The sequence below is a fragment of the Myotis myotis genome, unplaced genomic scaffold (assembly GCF_014108235.1).
Source record: "Myotis myotis isolate mMyoMyo1 unplaced genomic scaffold, mMyoMyo1.p scaffold_m19_p_21, whole genome shotgun sequence".
Lineage (NCBI taxonomy): Eukaryota > Metazoa > Chordata > Mammalia > Chiroptera > Vespertilionidae > Myotis > Myotis myotis.
This window is the reverse complement of record NW_023416326.1, coordinates 6,100,297-6,118,833: the sequence shown is the minus strand read 5'-3', so window position 1 is coordinate 6,118,833 and position 18,537 is coordinate 6,100,297. Positions and strand designations below refer to the sequence as shown.

General features: G+C 53.1%; 2 protein-coding genes across 14 annotated transcripts in view; one reads left to right on the top strand and one right to left on the bottom strand.

Moving 5' to 3' along the window:
* Positions 1-1,299, top strand: part of CAPN2 (calpain 2) — a 38,526-nt gene extending 37,227 nt beyond the window's left edge. The window contains exon 21 of the mRNA XM_036355181.1: positions 343-1,299. Coding sequence (XP_036211074.1) covers positions 343-366 — 24 coding nt within the window. The 3' untranslated portion in view covers positions 367-1,299. The remainder of the gene's footprint in view (positions 1-342) is intronic.
* A 121-nt stretch (positions 1,300-1,420) lies between these two features.
* Positions 1,421-18,537, bottom strand: part of TP53BP2 (tumor protein p53 binding protein 2) — a 102,196-nt gene continuing 85,079 nt past the window's right edge. For 9 of the 13 annotated variants that reach the window (XM_036355173.1, XM_036355169.1, XM_036355170.1 and 6 more), the window contains 14 exons: positions 18,246-18,347; positions 16,300-16,474; positions 14,216-14,397; positions 13,489-13,653; positions 12,905-13,133; positions 11,639-11,740; positions 11,176-11,324; positions 10,227-10,686; positions 8,912-9,681; positions 7,874-8,011; positions 7,032-7,165; positions 5,802-5,968; positions 4,622-4,821; positions 1,421-2,177 (listed from right to left, as the gene is read on the bottom strand). In XM_036355173.1, coding sequence (XP_036211066.1) covers positions 2,136-2,177; positions 4,622-4,821; positions 5,802-5,968; positions 7,032-7,165; positions 7,874-8,011; positions 8,912-9,681; positions 10,227-10,686; positions 11,176-11,324; positions 11,639-11,740; positions 12,905-13,133; positions 13,489-13,653; positions 14,216-14,397; positions 16,300-16,474; positions 18,246-18,347 — 3,015 coding nt within the window. In that variant the 3' untranslated portion in view covers positions 1,421-2,135. Of the gene's footprint in view, positions 2,178-4,621; positions 4,822-5,749; positions 6,183-7,031; positions 7,166-7,873; positions 8,012-8,911; positions 9,682-10,226; positions 10,687-11,175; positions 11,325-11,638; positions 11,741-12,904; positions 13,134-13,488; positions 13,654-14,215; positions 14,398-16,299; positions 16,475-18,245; positions 18,348-18,537 lie in introns of those variants that run through there. The other 4 variants (XR_004975068.1, XM_036355178.1, XM_036355179.1 and 1 more) reach the window with 4 other exon arrangements.

Sequence of the window (18,537 nt, the reverse complement as noted above, 5' to 3'; positions counted from 1 at the left end):
TCTCTCTAAAAATCAATAGAAAAAATACCCTCAGGTGAGGATTAACAACAAAAAAAAACCCCAGAGAATAATCCAGATGCTGTCCGAGTCGCACATTTGGTGTGTCTCATTCAACCCTGAATATAATTCACGACCACCTGCTTCAAGTATCGGCTTTTTACTAACCTGTGAAAAACTAGATTCTAGAAATCAGGTAGAAAAAAACATGAGTTGGCACACTGATATCTTAACCCTCGCTCAGCTTTTCTGGTGCCAAGTCAGTCCTTCAGAATCATCTACAGGTAAGTTGCCTTTCATTTTAAAAATAGTCACTGAACTGATTCTTTTTCTCCTTCCTCCCAGTGGCTCTGTTTCTCAGTACTTTGAAGTTATACACAAATTTGCCTGAAGACGCCTCGTGAAAGAAAATCAGCCACGGACTAAGCTTTCACAGAGAAACTTTTATCCGGACCTTGATGACGGGAACATTTACTTAAACCGATGATTATAGCCGAACATAACGATACCATTTGAGATAGGAAAAGATTTGCATATCATTAGACTAAATGCAAGCGAGTCGCTTAACCCTCGACCGGCTCAAAGAAAGCTTTAAATCTGTACATAGGATACACTTTTTACTTTTACACACGGTCCCTTTAGAGCAATATTAAATCAGGTAAAGAAACATAAAAATAAAAATGCAGGGGTTTTAACAGCTGAGCAAACATTCAGTCCATCTCAGAGGACACAGGGTCCTGCTGGGAATACTGAAAGCAACTTCCAGTTCAAAAATGCAGCTTCGACATTTACCAAAGAGCAGCTCAGGGCTCACCCGATCCCTTAAGTAAAATCAGAAATACTAGGACGATGGTCAACAGGGATGCTGTCAAGGCCCCTGGAGCCAGTGAGAACGCCCACCGCCGTCTCCGGTTAAACAGGAGGCGGTTTCCAGGACACCGACTGGCAAACAGTAAGTCTGAGATTCGAGTCCATGTGTATCCTACACTGAGTGTTAAAAATACCGAAGGGAGGCCACGCGTGGCCGCGGACACAGAACACGGGACCCAGGCGTCCAGCGTGCACACCTGTTGTGATGAAGACAAAACAAGCTGCTGCCTGCTCAAGCTCCCGCACTCAGCCACCTCCAGCACCGCGCACGGAGTGGGGGGGTCGCGCAGGGAGTGGGGGGTCGGGGCGAGGGAGCCCCGGGAGAGAACACAGTTCGTTCCTCGGCTCCCCTGGGGCTGCGCTGACACTATGGGAATGCTGCCTTGTTGCCTTACCTGCCGAATGTGCTGTTAAATAAAGAGTCGCCTGGCACCGCAGTGCGTGCTGTGCTTCCTGGAGGCGTGGCGGGGCAGCCTGCTTCCCCTCTGACCCGCGTGACCCCGACTCCCAGGTGGGGCTGTGCATGACACGGAAACCAAACCAGAAGGCAGCGCAAAGTCCCACATGTACTTTTATTACAACTGTTTTCAAAGTCAGCTATGATCTTGCCAAGTATTATGGGTCAGTCTATAACAAGTCATTTCCAAGATACAAAAGGCAATAAATATAGATTCAAATGTGGCCTAAAAACAAGATTCCAAACCTAATTATCTGTAGTGTAGCTTGGTTTCAATATTTCAAATATATGCCTAATTCTTAAAATGCTACAAGCACGTGTAACAATGAAGTCACTGCTCACTGGCCGCCAACCGCCCTTCACTGACAGGGCACGGGCGTGTGCACCTTCGAGCCTTCATGGGCCCCGAGGGCAGCTGGGGCCATCAGAGGTGGCCCAGGGTGGCCCGTGATGGCCCTGGTCCTTCCCGTGGGGGGACAGGCACAGGGGCAGGTGCTGGAAAACTCCAAGGGTCTCCCAGGAGCCCGACACGGGCCTGCTTCTGGCGGAAAGAGGCTGTCGCTGTGTCTGAGTGCTCCTGGCACGCCTGTCCCAGCGCAGTGAGGCCACTTCCGCCTAAGCTCCACTTCCTGGTGCCGCCGTCCTGCACCAACAGGGAGTTCTTCCATCCTTCATTTCTTCCAGAGCATTCTCATGGCTCTCACGTTACGGCGTCATTGAAATAAGTCTTGTGAGATTGTGCCCAAAACAATCCTATGACTTCTTAGTGGTAACAGAGATTAGTTCTTCATTAACTACCTTCAGTCAGGTTTCAGGCCAAGCTCCTCTGTCTTGGTTTAATTCTTGGGTACAGCTGTAAGAGAGTTTACAAGACGTTTACACACATACGAACATGGGGAGCACAGCTCAGGAAATATGGGGGTGGGGACTGGTGGGACAGGGAAGAAAATTAAAGAAAAGGGTTCCTTCTGCCTTGTGAAGCCCCCAGAGTTGCGCAAAGACGCAAAGATTCACATGTAGCAACTCTCAGCTCAGGGACACTCAGAAGCCACAGGGCCCCTTAGCAGGCACAACGCCATAGCAGGGACATGAAACCCACGATGCTCTCAGCGTGAGCTCCATCTGCACAGCGAACAAGTCTGGCGAGGATGCCGCCGGCTGCGGTGACCTGCAACATGCTAGGCCCCGCACCTGAAGCTCCCATTTCAAGGGAAACGTAAGAGATTCACGTCTCTTTCAACCTGATTCACGACGGACACAGCTCTGTGTCCCGGGACTCCGGGCTGTCAGGAGCGAAATGCCCCGACTCCAAGTCTACAGATCGAGGAGCGATAGTGGAGTGTTCTGTTTTAGGGTTTTGTGGGTGTGTGTTTTCCATAACAAGAGCTGGAGAGCAGCGTGTATGTGAAGGTCACAAGATCCCCCGTCGGGAAGCCAAGAGCAAGTCAAGCTAGTAATTCAACTGGCGGCCGAACAAAAGCCCCCCTCCCCCCACTCCCTCCCCCTCTCCTCTCACAAAGGGGAAAAGGTTTTACTGAAAGAAAGGAGTCAGACTTCCAGCCAAAACTGAAAAACTAACTGCAGGATCCACGTTATATAAAGGGTTATTTTTCTCTCCGAGAAAAGATGTTTAGCCAACACAATTTTCTAAACGCGTAGCTGAGCCGCTGGCTAAAATTCAACATGTATGCAGTTTTCTTTTTAAATTTCCAAGAAACAAACAAAGAGTGTGGTGCGGAGGCCACTCCGGTCCAGAGGAGATTTCCACAGGACTGACTGCTCACCGCTGGGCCGAAAGGAGCTTCAGTGCAGCCGTGATTCCAGAAGCTCCGAGCCACACGCACGGGCAGCCCCGTGTCTGGGCCCCTGCTTCCCGCTGGGAATCCCCCCCCAGCTTCCCCAACCCCTCGAGCCGCCACCACAGCACCTCTTTGTCAGGGACTAAAACAAGACCCAAATAAGCAACCAGCTCTCAGAGGCCGCAAGACACTGGAGAAGTCGGCGTTGACTGGCTGGGGTTTGGCCGAGGGACAGTGGCGCTCAGACAGGCATTTCTCTGCTGCTAAGGACTGAGCAGAGCGAGTGGGCTCGGAGGAGAGCCACCTCCGTGTTGCTACTTCTCCGGGGAACTCAGAGCCTTTGTAAAGGGCCCCATGCCTGTTTCTTTTCACTCCACGATCCTCTGTCATTTACATTACACGAAGGAGCACTGGCTGTTGAATAATAAATCTTGCATCACAGGCAGCGCGGGGACGGGTGAAATCATTTAGGCTGCACAGCAGACAAGCAACAATGGAGAAGGGAGAGCCAGGAGGACAGGCTGGTCACCAGCTGGCCAGCCAGGCCCCGGCACAAGTCACTTTAACCAGCTCGGCCGCAGGGCGCCAGACAGAGGCTGGGTCAGGGCCTCGCTGCCAGTCGAAGCTCTAAGTGGGCACAGGCCATGTCTGCCCCACAGCTGATGGCAATACCAACAGATCCACCTCCCAGCCACTGTCAGCACCTGCTCTACCCTCAGCCTCCCCACCCGCCTCCCGCGGCCCCGGTCACCCAGGTCCCAGGGCTCGGGGCACCTGCCCGGAGTGGGAGCCAGGGCTACTGACCCATGTGCTGTTCCTTGTAGGTGACATCGCCCTTCCCGCCCTCAGACTCGCCTACTTCCTCACCAACAGGCTCTGCAAGCACTTGTACCTTTAAGCTGGGAGCTCAGTCTCTCAATTAACTCACATTTCTCTGCCTGGTTCCCATGTCCACAGGCCCCAGGCGCACACGGTATAGAACACGGAGCCTGTGAAGGAGGCTCCCGCCAGGTCCACCAGGAGTTCCTCCCCCTCTTCCCTGGCCGCCCAGCCTCCTCCCCGAAGGCCCTGCTGAGTCTTTACTGAGGGCGGCCCCTCTTCGTGTGCTCTTAGTTCATATGATCTTACTATTTTCTGGTTTTTATGAAACTTAAAATCAAGCAGCAGAGAAAGAACCAACAATCCTGTTCGCTAGCAGAGCTGCAAATCCCGATTTAAACACTTTCATTTCCAGTGTCGTGAGCTCGCTGCCCATCCGTTAGCTTTACCCCACCTGCACATGCGACAGGCCCTGACCTCCAGGCCTGGCAAACGTGGAAACGTGCAACTGGCCATCAACAGGAACCACTGGAGATGCGGCTTTTCGTCTAAACCTGTGACCATCAGCATTTCACATTCCATGTCCCGTGAGCACAGGGCAGCCGGCTACACTGCGCCCGTAACACCCGGGGTTTTCACCAAGCCCCCCTCAAAGCCTCGCCCGGGCCGGGGAACTCACCCCCAGCAGGTTGCGCGGGACGTAGCCCTCCTTGTCGTTCAGGCGCGCCCACCACCACTCCACCTCGTCCTCGTCCTCCCGCCGGAGGACGGTCATGCAGTCTCCCTCCTTCATGGGCAGCTCGTCCTCATTCTGAGGCTCGTAATCCCAGAGCGCATAGATGACGCCTTTGTTCATGATGCCCATCTTCTCCTGGACGCCTGCAGCGGCGGGAGACACGGCACAGGGAGTTAACGTGGAGCGGACCCCCTGCTGCAGGAGTCTGCGTGGGTACAAGCGGGCCCCTCGCACTTCTCCCTTAAACACCCGCACGCAGAGTCCCGGGCAGGGAGGGCGGCCGCAGGGCAGAGGGGACAGACAGACGAGGTCCCCGCACTTCTCCCTTAAACACCCGCACGCAGAGTCCCGGGCAGGGAGGGCGGCCGCAGAGCAGAGGGGACAGGCAGACGAGGTCCCCGCACTTCTCCCTTAAATACCCGCACGCAGAGTCCCGGGCAGGGAGGGCGGCCGCAGGGCAGAGGGGACAGACAGACGAGGTCCCCGCACTTCTCCCTTAAACACCCGCACGCAGAGTCCCGGGCAGGGAGGGCGGCCGCAGGGCAGAGGGGACAGACAGACGAGGTCCCCGCGCTGCCGGCTCTAAGCCCGCACACTGACCACCTCTGAGCACCTCTCCACGCTAGTCTGCCTCCCCACACAGCCTTCTGCAAGCCCAGGGGTCGGAGAAGAAGCGCCACAGGCGAGGACAGGAGCGCCAGCGGCATGCCGTCCCCTCCCAGCCGACCCCTAAGCCCCAGGGCTCATCCGCGCCCTAAACCCCGAGCGGACAGGGAAAAGCAGAGCGTGTGTCTGTTAAAGGGGCCGCTACCCGTTCCCAAGTGGGGAAGGATGGAAGAACCACATGGAACCACTGCGATGCAGGATGTGGCGAAAAGCCTGCACGCAGTCAACTCTACAATAACGAGACTCCGAATTCTAAGACAGTGAAGTCCACAAACTGGGGAGCGGAGAGTCCCGCAGCGCCCACTCTGTAGCGGAGCTCCTCCCCAGCCCCCTCTCTCCAGCCCTGCCCCCCTCCCCCTCGGGGTGCTGCTTGTGAGGAGTAGCGTGAGGGGTAACGGTCCTTACGGGGCGGGCACGGATTCACGGCGTGCTGCACACACGTCTCACGCCTACGCACCGTACAGAAACTGGGAGCACTGCGTGTAGCCCTCCTCCATCTCCTCGCACTTGTCCGCGGCCGTCTGCATGTCGCTGTAGGTCATGGCAAACACGGCGGCCCCCGACTCCACCAGGAACTTACACACCTGGACGTTGTTGCAGGAGGCCGCGCAATGCAGGGGGGTCCTGTGGGGGGGACAGCAGGGGCTGGGAACAGTTCTTAACCGAACGGCACCTGCTGCCACCTGGTATCTGGAAAGGAAGTTCTTGAGTCGCGTCCACTAAGCCCCGCCTTCCGAGAACTCTTCACAGTTTCCTTTAAATCAGTTACACGCAGACGCCGGGCCCACCAGAGAGCCACAGCCACAGAGGAACACGTCCGAGTGCTGGGCTGCACGGGCTGGAGCGGGGGGAGGGGAGGAGACTCAGGAAATGAGCCAAAGGACATGAAACCTGGGCAATAATCTAAACCAGGGTGAGATGTATATAGTTGGATGCTCTGAAGCTCCCGCTAATTATTCTGCCAGAGCAGCGGGCACGACAGTCTTCTCACTACAGACCTTTACTCGGAACATGTGCCTCGCTGTTAATGCCATCACCGACTCTCTCGCCAGCACGGCCATCGCTTTGTCATGGACCGCCAGCGACCCCAGGCTGACAGGGAGGCAGCGCTGCTGCCCAGGCTCAGAAGAAGGGCTTGAGAAACTTTTTAAAAATATATTTTTTTAATTGATTTCCGAAAGGGAGAGAGATAGAGGGATAGAAACATCAATGACGAGAGAGAATCACTGATTGGCTGCCTCCTGCACGCCCCCCACTGGGGGAGTGGGGGGGGATCGAGCCCACAACCCGGGCATGTGCCCTTGGCTGGAATTGAACCTGGGACCCTGTAGTCCACAGGCCAACGCTATCCACTGAGCCAAACCTAGGGGTTGAGAATTTTAAGGAGGCCCTACAGTACATAGGATTCTGTTTCTTTACCCTTTTTCTCCCTCCCCTCTTCGTTTCGTTCCTCTTGGGTACACGGGTTTAAAAAAGTGTACCCCCATCCCCAATCCAGACGCCATCACTAACAGTGTGGTGACTTTAACAACAGGATTTTTCAACTCCCTGTTTTGTAATAGCGGGAAATTACATATAAGCTGAGCTCCCAACATGAGGGAACAGGATGTTATCACACATTAAGAATTTGTTTCAGTTAAATTTTTAAAAATGGACTAAAATATGCGGAGTTGCAAGGAAATCTCACCACCCGTCGCTGTCAGCAGCATTTACGTTCACACCAAACTGCACCAGGAACTTCACAATCTCCGTGTGGCCGGCGCACACGGCGTTGTGGAGCGCCGTGATGCCCTCGTCGTTGGGCAGGCTCGGGTCCTCCACCTGGAAAGCAAGGAGAAGGTGGGCGCTGCTCAAGTGTCTGCACACCTGAACCGCCACGGCGCCCTGGCTCTGCAGGATCCTGAGGACAGGAATAGACTCGTGGCCTTTTAAAAATCGTAATTAAAGCCTACGAGAGCCAAGAAAACGACACCTAGGACAATTCTAGAAATAAGACAGACAAAACAGCCGCGTTAGGTAGGCACTCGCTATGAAAAGTCTTTTTTCCTTCCCAAAAATTGAAGTAGAACCAGAAACTGTATCCGTAGAGTCATTTTTGTTTATTTACCCTCCAACTTTCCACCACAAATTAGTATCTAACTACAAGTGACATTTTCCATGGAAAGAAAAAAAGGTCAACTAAAAATATTTTAAATTGTAGGCTTCTGAACAGTAGGGACCACATCTGTAATTTAACAGTCTAGTATAAATCCACACAGGAGCATTGTTAAAGGAGGGCAAGGACCCCCCGAGAAAGCACAGGACTCGAGGGGGCCTGGTGGAGACTAACTTCTGCATCATCGAACACCCGACAGTCGCACCTTTAGAACAGCAACGCCTGCTTGGGAGCAAGTTCAAGAGTTCCTCTCAACAACCCCACCTCCCCCAAAAGAAAATTTAAAAATACAACTTCTCTATTGCAGCCTCCTGATCTGAGCTTTAAAGCAAACTATGATGCAAGGTCGTGTTTAAGAAACTGACCAATCATACCTCATAGATAATCCTCTGTACAAGGTCAAACTCTCCCTCCAGAGATGAATCTAGAAGCAAAGCCAGGGGGTTGAACTTCACCCTCATTCCGTGGGCAATTCGCTCGGAACCAGTCTTACGTAAGTTGGTCCTTTTGCCCTGCAGAAGAAAAGCGTGGAAAATTAAGGATCCTGCTCTAAGCGAGAGACTGACAAAAATGGGGAGAATAACATCTCAGCTGAGTTGGTAAGAGACACAAAAGTATATTCAGCACTGTTTATGAAAGTACCACATTACTCAGAAGAGTATATAAACCACAACAGCTTAACCAATGTGCCCACAGAATATGACTTTCTGGAACCTAGTGAGATACATTTGGTCGTCCCTCCAGCAGGAACTGAGCTAAGAGGACCATCTCCAGTGACAGGAGGGCTGGTTTTCTGTCAAGTTCAAAACTAACCAAGACTGGCTTTTAAATTACCTACCTCACATGGTATAGCAAACCCCACGGTTCAACCGGGCAAGAGCTAACCCTAACCCTCACCCTCTCCCTTCCTCTCTCTCCAAAAATCAATAAAAATATTTTTTTAAAACAACACAACGCTGTTTCCTTTCCATTTATAAGGTTGACTCTGTGCCAAAGAAATCCTATCTAATAAAAGAGTAATATGCAAATTAACCATCCCTCCACAACAAAGATGGCAGCACCCATAGTGACCGGGGCGGGATGCTGGCCGTGTCACCCTGGCAGCACGAGCCCTGCGTCTGCACCCGGCCACATGGAGGGAGGGGAAGGGCCTCGGACCAGAGGCTGGGCGAGGGACGCTGGCGTCGTTGCGGGCCGGGCTGAGGGATGCCCCCATGCACGAATTTCGTGCACTGGGCCTCTAGTTATAGAATAAAAAGACAAACTGCGGGGCACATGCGCTGCAGTGGGCAGTTTACACACCAGCCTTTGCAAATGGCTGCACACACTTGCTGCTGCTTCGCCGAGTTTCACAATCAGCCCCTAGAAGAGCGACAAGGCTCCTGAAGCACCACGAGCACCACGTGACTTACCGGAGGCAGCGACACCTGCCCGGTGATCTCAGGCGGACGCAGGCTCCCGGAGTCTTCCCCCAGCCCCTCTGGCTCCCCCGAGGGGTACGGTGGCGGAGGGTAGGGGGGATACTCCTCCAGGTACACCTCCAGCAGGTGGGGAGCCTCTGGATTCGGTTCTTCCACGTTATTCGGGAAACTCGGGCTGGTGTCCGGGGTGCCTTCGGACACATAATCCAGGCCCAGGGGAGGAGCTGGCACGTCACTGTTCGCTGTGCTGGCGTGGGTGGCCACCTCCGGGGACACGGGCTCAGGGGCCAGACAGGCCACCTCCTTCTCCGGCTCCGCGTGTGCATACGGGTTCTGGATCTCCATGGGGCTCTCGGGGCCGGCAGTCACTGCGCTCGCCGTGGCCGGGTAGGAGGGCACCGAGATGGTCTCCATGGCAGCGATGGTGGTCCGCTGGTACAGGAGCTTCTGAATGTTGGGCCCATTGGGCCCTTCTGGCTCTGTGATGGAGCTGCGCTTCTTCAGGGGCCGGGGGGCGTTGGACAGTTTCTTCCGCAGAGCTTCGAGGTCAACGTCGCTCTGGTTTCGGTAGGGATGTGACAGGAAAGGCAGTAACTTGGTGGGGCTGAGGGGCCGAGGAATCCTCTCATTCTCGTGGCTCTCCGGAACGGAGGAGGCCGGCTCCGTGTCGGACTCCGGGCCGCCAGGTTTGCCCTGGTTCCCGGAGTAAATGCTGTCCGGGGGCTGTGGGTTTTGGGCAGTGATCACAGGCTTGCCATAGACTGATTGCAAAAGGAAAAAAGCTCCGATTAACGTCAGCTAAGCAACACTGGCAAGTCACAGCCACGACTAACCATAACGAAGGCCTCTCTGAATCTCATGAAAGCGCCTCCACGGGCAGCTGCCCGATCGTCCAGGCACCAAGAGGACATCGGCTGCCTATGTGAACATAGCCTCATGCAGCGCACACTGCGGGCATCTGTCCCAAGTCCCCACTGAGGCCTGTGTCCTCAGCTCTGAAGGGGCCGGCAGGGAGTGGGAGCAGATCCCTCGGGCAACCACCACCAGCAGGCTCTGTCTCTCCTATCGATTTTGTTCCTCTATTTTACTCCGTGTTTCGTAGTATTCACTACTATCACTGCAGTCAGTGGCTGATGTTTAGCAGAAACTCACATTTTAAACTGCCAATCAAGACCAAAAGCCACGATGAAACAAAACTCACAGAAAAACATCGGTCAGACGGGACAAGTCCCTTGGCTTCCTGGCGGGTGACAGCCCTGGTGGGACTGCCATCACCCACGCGGGTGAAAGGAGGGGAGGAGCTTACCGCTGGGGAAGTGTGGCCCTCGGGGCTGTGCCTTGGTCAGGGCGCTCTGCACGGCCTGCTGGAAGCTCTTCCCAGGCGCCTGGTGCTGCGTGTACATGGAGTAGATGGAGCTGGCCGCCACCGTCTGCGGCCTCCGGAAGGGGGGCAGGCCGGCCTCCTTGGAGGGCTGTGGCGTGAAGGGCCGCACAGCCGCGGCCGGTGGGCTCTCCTGCTTGGCGCCGGGCACGAGGGCTGGGTCCTGGCCGCCCGACGGTGCGCCGGGGGCCAGCAGGCCCCTCTGTGGCTGCCCCGCAGGCTTGGGCTTATTTCCCACGGACGCCACGGCTGCGGACAACTGCAGAGGGTTCCCGTCGGGCTTCATGTCTGACGGGGACACACTGGTTTGTCCGAAATAAGGCAAGTTGATCTGCTTGGGTTTTGATGGAACAGGAGGTGGTACTTTCCCATTTTTATTTGCAGCCTGTAAGACACACACACACACACAGTCAGTAAAAATACTGAGCAACTGGGCACACAGATGGTTGAGATGACCCAACTGCACAGATGCAAGTAAACACTAAACCTCCTAGCTCCACATGTTTAATCATTCTCATTTAACTCCGAAGTCTCTGAACTGAGGCACGGTTTACGCGGGCTCAGTAACGCAGAGCAGTTCCCGGGAGGAGCCACCCCGCCGTGCCCACTTCTGTCCCGGCAGGTAACTGAGCAGACACATTGGCTGTTCTCCTTTGCACTCGTGTTTCTTAGGGAATCACATGAAATACGGCCCAGACGCAGGTAGGTCAGCTGCCCCCGTCGGTGTGACACCGAATACAGACTCGCTGCCCAGGACAGAGGCTGCGTGTTCCCTGACCTCCCAGGTGTCGCTGCGGCTTCCTCCCCGCCACCTCGCCCTGTACCCCCTCTAACACCAGCGGGCTCTACCCCTGGGCGTGCCCGCGCCCCGTACCTGCGCGTCCCGCAGGATGTCCTCGCTGCTCTGGTTCTTCCTCAGGGACCCGAAGGCGGGGGGCGCAGCCGCCTGGTCGACCGTGTCGAACATGGAGAAGGGGCGCACTTTCTTCTCCTTCTCCCTCGGTGGAGCCTCTCCATCATCAGCTGAAGAAAACAGGAAAAAGGAAATCACACTGATATTCAAACTGTTTGTAAGAGCTTCTTGCTCACGTGTCAGTTTCCCTCCTCCACCTCTTGGGAACCCTGCCCTCAAAAATGCTTCCCTAATTGTAAATTAAGGTGATTGAGAAATAACCCAGACACGACAATGCTGGCATTGCCTTCGTTCCCTGGCTAAGTAAGGGTGATCCACAAATAAACCCCGCCCCTGGCTTTAACACTAGAAACAACCACCTGAAAAGAACTCCCGGCACCTTGAGAAGCCCAAGCAGAAAGCTGGGAGCAGCGCCGAGCCTCACCTGGGTCGGGCGCACTCCCGGCGCCTTTTGGGGCAGAGGCCTGGCTCGGGAAGAGGTCTGCGTGGGGACTCCAGTCGGGGCCGAGCGAATGGACTTTAGAGCCTAAAACACAGAAAAGCAGCCACAAATAACCTGGGTTCTAAAGAGGTTTTAATGATTCCTTTGCTGCTAAGAAATGGAATCTCTAAAAAACAGCTTTAAATTTCAGAGTCAACCATCCCAGCAAACTTATTTAGAAAATGTTAGGGTGCACATTTTTAATTTAAAATGGTCTCCCTCCCTCAAACAATTGATAACTAATCGTGGCAAGTGGAAAGCCTGCCAACAAGGACACATGGCTCTCTGCTGGGTAAGAAAATGTCACCATCACTCCCAGAAAACGATTTCTATTTAGCAGGCCGAGGGCTCCCTAACGACACCAAAAGCACACACTATAATAGGCAAAAAAATAAAAATAAGCCATAACTTGGACTAGTCTTGCCCAAATCAGTGTATTCAGGATTTTCCTACACCAGGACTGAAGTTTCAAAGCTTTCTTTTTCCTTACAGAAACAACACAAAAGCACCTCTACAAAAACTCACAGGTGCCACACTGCTTCACAGTGGCCATTCTGGCAAAATAATAACTAAGTGAGCAAAAGCATGCACATGATAGTGGCAGGGGATGAGACAATACTGTTATCTTTTCTCCCGTGTTTACCCTCCTTTTCCACGGTTCTCCCTTCATCTTCCTCCCATTACAGACCTCGGCTAGCCCCTCCCAGGCACCTGGGGAAGACCTGGGATGCAAAGCCCACTAAGGAGCCTGTTACTCACACTTTCCCTCCCAACAGGCTGACCTTGATCCTCGCATCATCAGCGGGCAGGTGCTCAAGCACACACACACCTGAGATAAACATGACTTACCAACAGGGGACTCACCACCTCGCGCTCTGCAAAGTCAACACCACCAACCACATCGATGGTGTTTTCACACCAACAGCTGGTTCCCAGTTACTAACATCCGATCACAGTTTCCTTGTTCACAAGGAGGAATTCAATACAGTTTTCGGATTTGCCAAGACAGTACATTCTGCTTCCCTTCCTGACCAGAACTGTGTCACTCGGGGCTAAGAACCCTATCGCCCAGCAATGAATACAGGGGATCCTTAGAATCTGAACACGAACAGGGACAGGAAGACGTTGTTGTAAAACTCCCGCTTGGGAAACGCAGCAGCGAGGACGGGAGGCGGCGCTGTGGCAGGACGTGCGTGTGACGGGCTTTACCTTTAGTCTGCGCGGCGGCCCCGGATCGCATGTTGGGCAGGGTGTGGACTTTCATGGGCCCCTCCGCAGGCTGCATGGCCAAGGGTCCATCGGGCAGCGCCGGCTTCACCAGCAGTTCCGGCCGGGAGGGCATCCGGGGCATGGTGGACGACTGGATGTAGGGACCGACGGCAGCCACGCGACTCGGCGCCGACACGCCTGGCGGAGGCAGGTTCCCATCAGGTGAAACCTTCGGAAGAAGCACAGGTCCCTCAGGATCACAAGGCAGAGGGCATCCAGGAAAGGCTGGGAAATGTCCGTCGTGTTTAACAATCAGCTCTAGCCAGAGCCTACTAGGAACTCCCAAACAGAAGCACCGCTCAGTGAGCTCTGCCCACCCTTACTACAAGTATTAGCGAGGAAACCGGAGCCACGCAGGTCGGAACGGCAACAGGCACAAGAAGATGGGTCACGTCTGAGCAGCTCTGAGCACCGCCTCTCCGCGGAGGGCACAGCCAGCACTGACCACGGAGCCGCTGCCGAGAACTGGCCGCCCGGGGCTGGCCTCCCCCCCTCCGCCCGCCCACAGCCAGCAGCCCACTCACGGGGAGGTTCTCCTTCTGCTGCAGCGCCGCCTTCTTCTTCCACAGCCGGTCCCGCAGCTCATTCACACGCTTGTCCATCACCGCCACCTCTGAATTGCGCTTATTCAAACACTCCCTCTGTTGTTGCAGCTTGGCATTCTGCTCCTGATTCAGTTTGTTTCGTAACTGAATAAAACGGGGGACAACAAAAAAAGGTAGTCAAAGAGGAGGAAGAAAAAGTTCTCACACGGAGTCCCAGGGGCCACTATTACATAATTTCTAAAAGTGTAAGGTCTCCTGCCCACTGTCCCACCCCTCCTTTCTCATCTCGAGGTTTCTAGTCCAGTGCAGACCACGGGCTGTGGCTCAGAGGACTGCCTCTGATGGCCAGTGTGAGGCACTGGACAGTTTATTCTAGATGCATCGGGGCTTAGGTCTTCTCCCCTTCATCTCCTTAAAGCAGCGGTTCTCAACCTGTGGGTCATGACCCCTGAAAATACATCCTGCATATCAGATATTTACAGTACGATTCATAACAGTAGCAAAATTACAGCTATGAAGTAGCAACGAAAATAATTTTATGGTTGGGGGTCACCACGACATGAGGAACTGTATTAAAGGGTCGCGGCATTAGGAAGGTTGAGAACCACTGCGAGGAAAAGACGTGGAAATCCAGCACTTTCTGCCATGCAGAAGGACCATGTGTGGCAGGGGAGGCGGCTGTTGTGCATCTCAGCAGCCAGGGTACCTGCAGTTCCTTGTACAGCCGGTCGAGCTCGGCCACGGCGGACTGGTTGTCATGGTGGCCGTCGATCCTGCCGTTCTTGAGCATCTCGAGCTGCCTCGTCAGCTCCTCGACTTTGGACATGGCCAGGACGAGCTCCCTCTGCTTCTGCTGGAACAGACTGTTCATCTGCTCAATTTCCTCCACTGGAAAGAGGAGAAAAAGCAACAATCATTGAAAAGAAATGGAAGAATGGACCACTTCCCAGCAAGCAGCTTCACAGTGAACTTCCTAACAAAAAGGAGAGGAATTTTCCAGACGTGTCCTAGGCCAACCTAGTGGTGTTTTGTTGTTTTTAATATATTTTCATTATGATTTCAGAGAGGAAGGAAGAGGGAGAGACAGAAACATCAACAACAAGAGAGAATCATTGATCGGCTGCCTCCTGTATGCCCCCTACTGGGGATGGAGCCTGCAACCCGGGCATGTGCCCTGACCGGGAATCAAACTGTGGCCTCCTGGTTCATAGGTCAATACTCAAACAGGCCCACACCCAGACACATCATCATTAAAATGCCAAAATTTAAAGGAAAAGAGAGGATCTTTTAAAGGCAGCAAGAGAAAAGCAATTTGTTACCTACAAAGGAGCTCCCATAGGCTGTCAGCTGATTACTTATCAGAAACTCTACAGGCCAGAAGGGAATGGCATGACGTATTCAAGGTAATGAAAAGCAAGATCTGAAACCAAGATTACTATATCCAGCAACGCTATAATTCAAAATAGATGGTGAAATAAAGACCTTCCCAGACAAAAAAAGGGTAAAGGGAGATTATCACCACCAAACCAGCACTGCAAGAAATGCTGAAGGGACAGCTGTAATGAGAAGAAATATAGAGTGAGAAGCATAGATATAAAAAATTAAAATGGTAATAAAAAATACCTACCAATAATAACCTTAAATGTAAATGGATTAAAAGCCCCAATAAGAAGACATGGGGTAGCTGAATGGATACAAAAGCATGAACCAATTATATGCTGTCTACAAGAGACCCACCTCAGAACAAAAGACTCACACAGGATGAAAGTGAAGGGATGGGAAAAAAATTCTCCTTGCAAATGGAAAAGAAAAAAAGAGCTGGGGTAGCAACACTCATATCTGACAAAACAGACTTCAAAATGAAGGCGTCACGAAAGACAAGAAAGGTCACGACATAGTACTAAAGGCACTGATCCAACAGGAGGATCTGACCCTGATAAACATATATGCACCCAATATAGGAGCACCTCATTATATAAAAAACTTCTAGAGGACTTTAAGGGAGAGATTGACAGCAATACAGTCATAGTAGGGGACTTTAACACCCCACTGACTTCACCGGATAGATCTTCCAGACAAAAAATTAACCAGGAGACAATGATGCTAAAGGATACACTAGATCAGATTTAATTGACATTTATAGGACAGTTCATCCCAAAACTGCAGAATATACATTCTTCTCAAGTGCACATGGATCATTCTCAAAGACAGACCACATGTTAGGACACAAAACAGAAGCATAGAATAGACTATGGAATCTCAGAGGGAAGGAGGAGGTAGGTGGGTGGGTGGGTGGGTGGGTGGGAAGAGATCAACCGAAGACCTTGTGTGCATGTGTGTATAACCCATGGACACAGACAACAGGGTGGTGAAGGCCTGGGGCTGGGGACAGAGCGGGCTAGAAGGGGCCAATGGGGGAAAAGGGGACATGTGTAATACTTTCAACAATAAAGATTTAATTTTTTTAAATCACTAACATTTTAATGTAAATGGTCACATAACTGATGGAGTTATTATATGACTAAAAATCCTTGCCTTCATCTGATTTGCAGTCAAAAAATATTTAGAGGAAAAAAACTACTTCATTTTCCAAAGGTAAGTTTAGAAACTTCTCTAAACATTCAACAACTCAATTCAATTCAGAGGAGCCAGCGACATCCAAAGCCTTCTTTTAAAGTTATCTACATACAGAGCCTCATCTTATTCCTCTTTCCTACAAGTTTATAGACTTCCGACCCCGACGCGTTCAACGTGCGGCCTTTGGAGCCGATACCTGTCGGGGCCACTCACCGAGCCTCCCGTTGCTCAGTCTCTTCTGCTCCACGTGGCCTTTGAGCGCTCTCACTTTCTTCAGCTTCGCTTCCTGGTTCTCGGCGATCTCTTTCAGCCTCCGGAGCTTCTCCTGCTCGGCAGCCTGCTGCTGCTGCCGCTGATCCTGCTGCTTCAGAAACTTCAAGCGCTGTTCCTAAAGGTGAAAGCCACCATCAGGCCGTACCACTGTCAGCAGGGATCCCACCAACCCCCAAATAATCTCACCAGAACCCCGAGACGCCGGGGCCAAGGCACACCAGAGCACTGCTCTGCCCTGTACACGCCATCAGACCAGCGGGGCCCACCCCCAGAACGCCTTGGGGGTGAGATCCAAAACGCAGGATTCCTAATCCGACTGGTTCTCCCAGCAAGCAGGGAGCCTTGAGCCCATTTTTATGCACCGCAGCTACAATGTAAGAGGGAGCTCCTGAAGGGGGCCGTCTAGGGAAGCTGTTAAGTGATAAGCTGTGGAATCAAATTCGGGTTCAGACCCGCGCTCCTCACTCTTTAGCTTTGACACCGCGGCCGCTCACATACGCTCAGCGCGTACACAAGTCCGTTTCTTCATCCATGAGATGATCAGTAACTACCTCGCGGGGCCCGTGAGGACTACATGAAACGTGAAATGTAACCCTCCTTGTACCTTACATCCTTAATACACACTCAATAAATACACTACCTACCCCCTGTAGGAAATTGCACTGTGCAGCTTTACATCTTATTTCTATAATATTCAATGCTTCAAGTAAACTGATAGAGCTACACAATCTATAATGAAGGGTAAACTTCACAAAATGCCTAAAACATATGTCACACAGAAATCGTTTCAAAATAAGACAAGAGGTTTCTTCCATTAACCTTCTTATTTGAATTTATGTCTTTACTACTCAAGGAATGATACCTCACAGCGTCACCTAGGAGCTTGTAAAACACAAAATTTCAGACCCAACCCAGACCTACTGAATCAGAGCCTGTGTTTTTAGCAAGAGGCCTGGGTGAGCCACGTGCGTATTGAAGTGTGAGGAGCCACGAGACGCATGACTCTGAGAAAGCGGGGTCTGCCTGGGGAGGAAGCCCAGGGGAATCCCGCGGAGGCTGGGTGTGGTGAGCACTGCCTTCCAGAATCCTAGCTGTCACGTGACTTGCTGTCAAGCCGCCACTGCCGGCCCCGCTGCAGGGAACTTGGTCACTGAGGGGCGGGCCAGCTGCGGATCCTGGGAGTTTAGGCCAGGGGCGGGCAGACCACAGCCCCCGGCTAGTCCCGCCTGCAGTTTCCCTGGGACACGGCCACCCCTCGGCTGCCTATGGCTGCTTCTCGCTACAACTGCAGACGGAGACAGGCGACCTGCGGAGGCTAAAGTGTTTCCTCGAGAGCCCTTCCCAGCGTCTGCTGCCACCGGCTGCAGCCTGGAGGCCGGGCTGGCAGGAGAGCCAGCAGGGAGCCGGTGTGACAGTCATGGGCAGGCGTCTGCTGGCTCCCTCGGTCAGGCCAGGACTGGGATTGGCTTGTGGGTGGAGAACGTCCCCAAAGTAAAGGCAAGCAGCCTGTTCTGGGCATGGGAGGGGCAGTGTTAGCATCCGTAGATGGGACATTCCTCTTTGAAGCCACGACTCAGGGAAAACTTAGCCCACAGCTCCTGCTGGCCACGTTCAAGGTTCCTACCACCGCCCTCTCTCACTGACACCGACACAGCTTGGTCATTTCATCAGAATCAGGGGCAGGAAGATCCCGAGCAATGGGATGATCAGGGGTTTCCACCAAAAGCTGCAGTGAAGAGGAGAAGGCACCGCCCAGCAGGTGACCTGGGGTTCAGAGCGCACGTCCTGTCTGTGAGGTAACTGGTGTCACAATGAGGGTGCACTGTCAACAGCCCGGCACGCACACTGGCATGGCGGCCTGTCAGGCTCTTCACACAAGACGTTACCTTCGTCGCCAGCATCTGCTGCTGGGCCTCTATCTGCTGCTGCTGGCGAGATGCCATTTCCTGGAGCTCAGCGAGGGTCAGATCCATCCTAGGACTATTAACCTGAGAGAGGAAACAACAAGCCAGGCACATGGGTGAGCGCAGAGACTGCGCACGGAGGTCTAGCTGTGCTATGGATAAGCCTCACCTGAACCAATCAGGCACCATTATCCAGCCATTTTCCTTCCATGATATTAAAGAGACCATTGATTTTCTACATCAACACCTCCCCCCCGTTGACTTATTCTACATC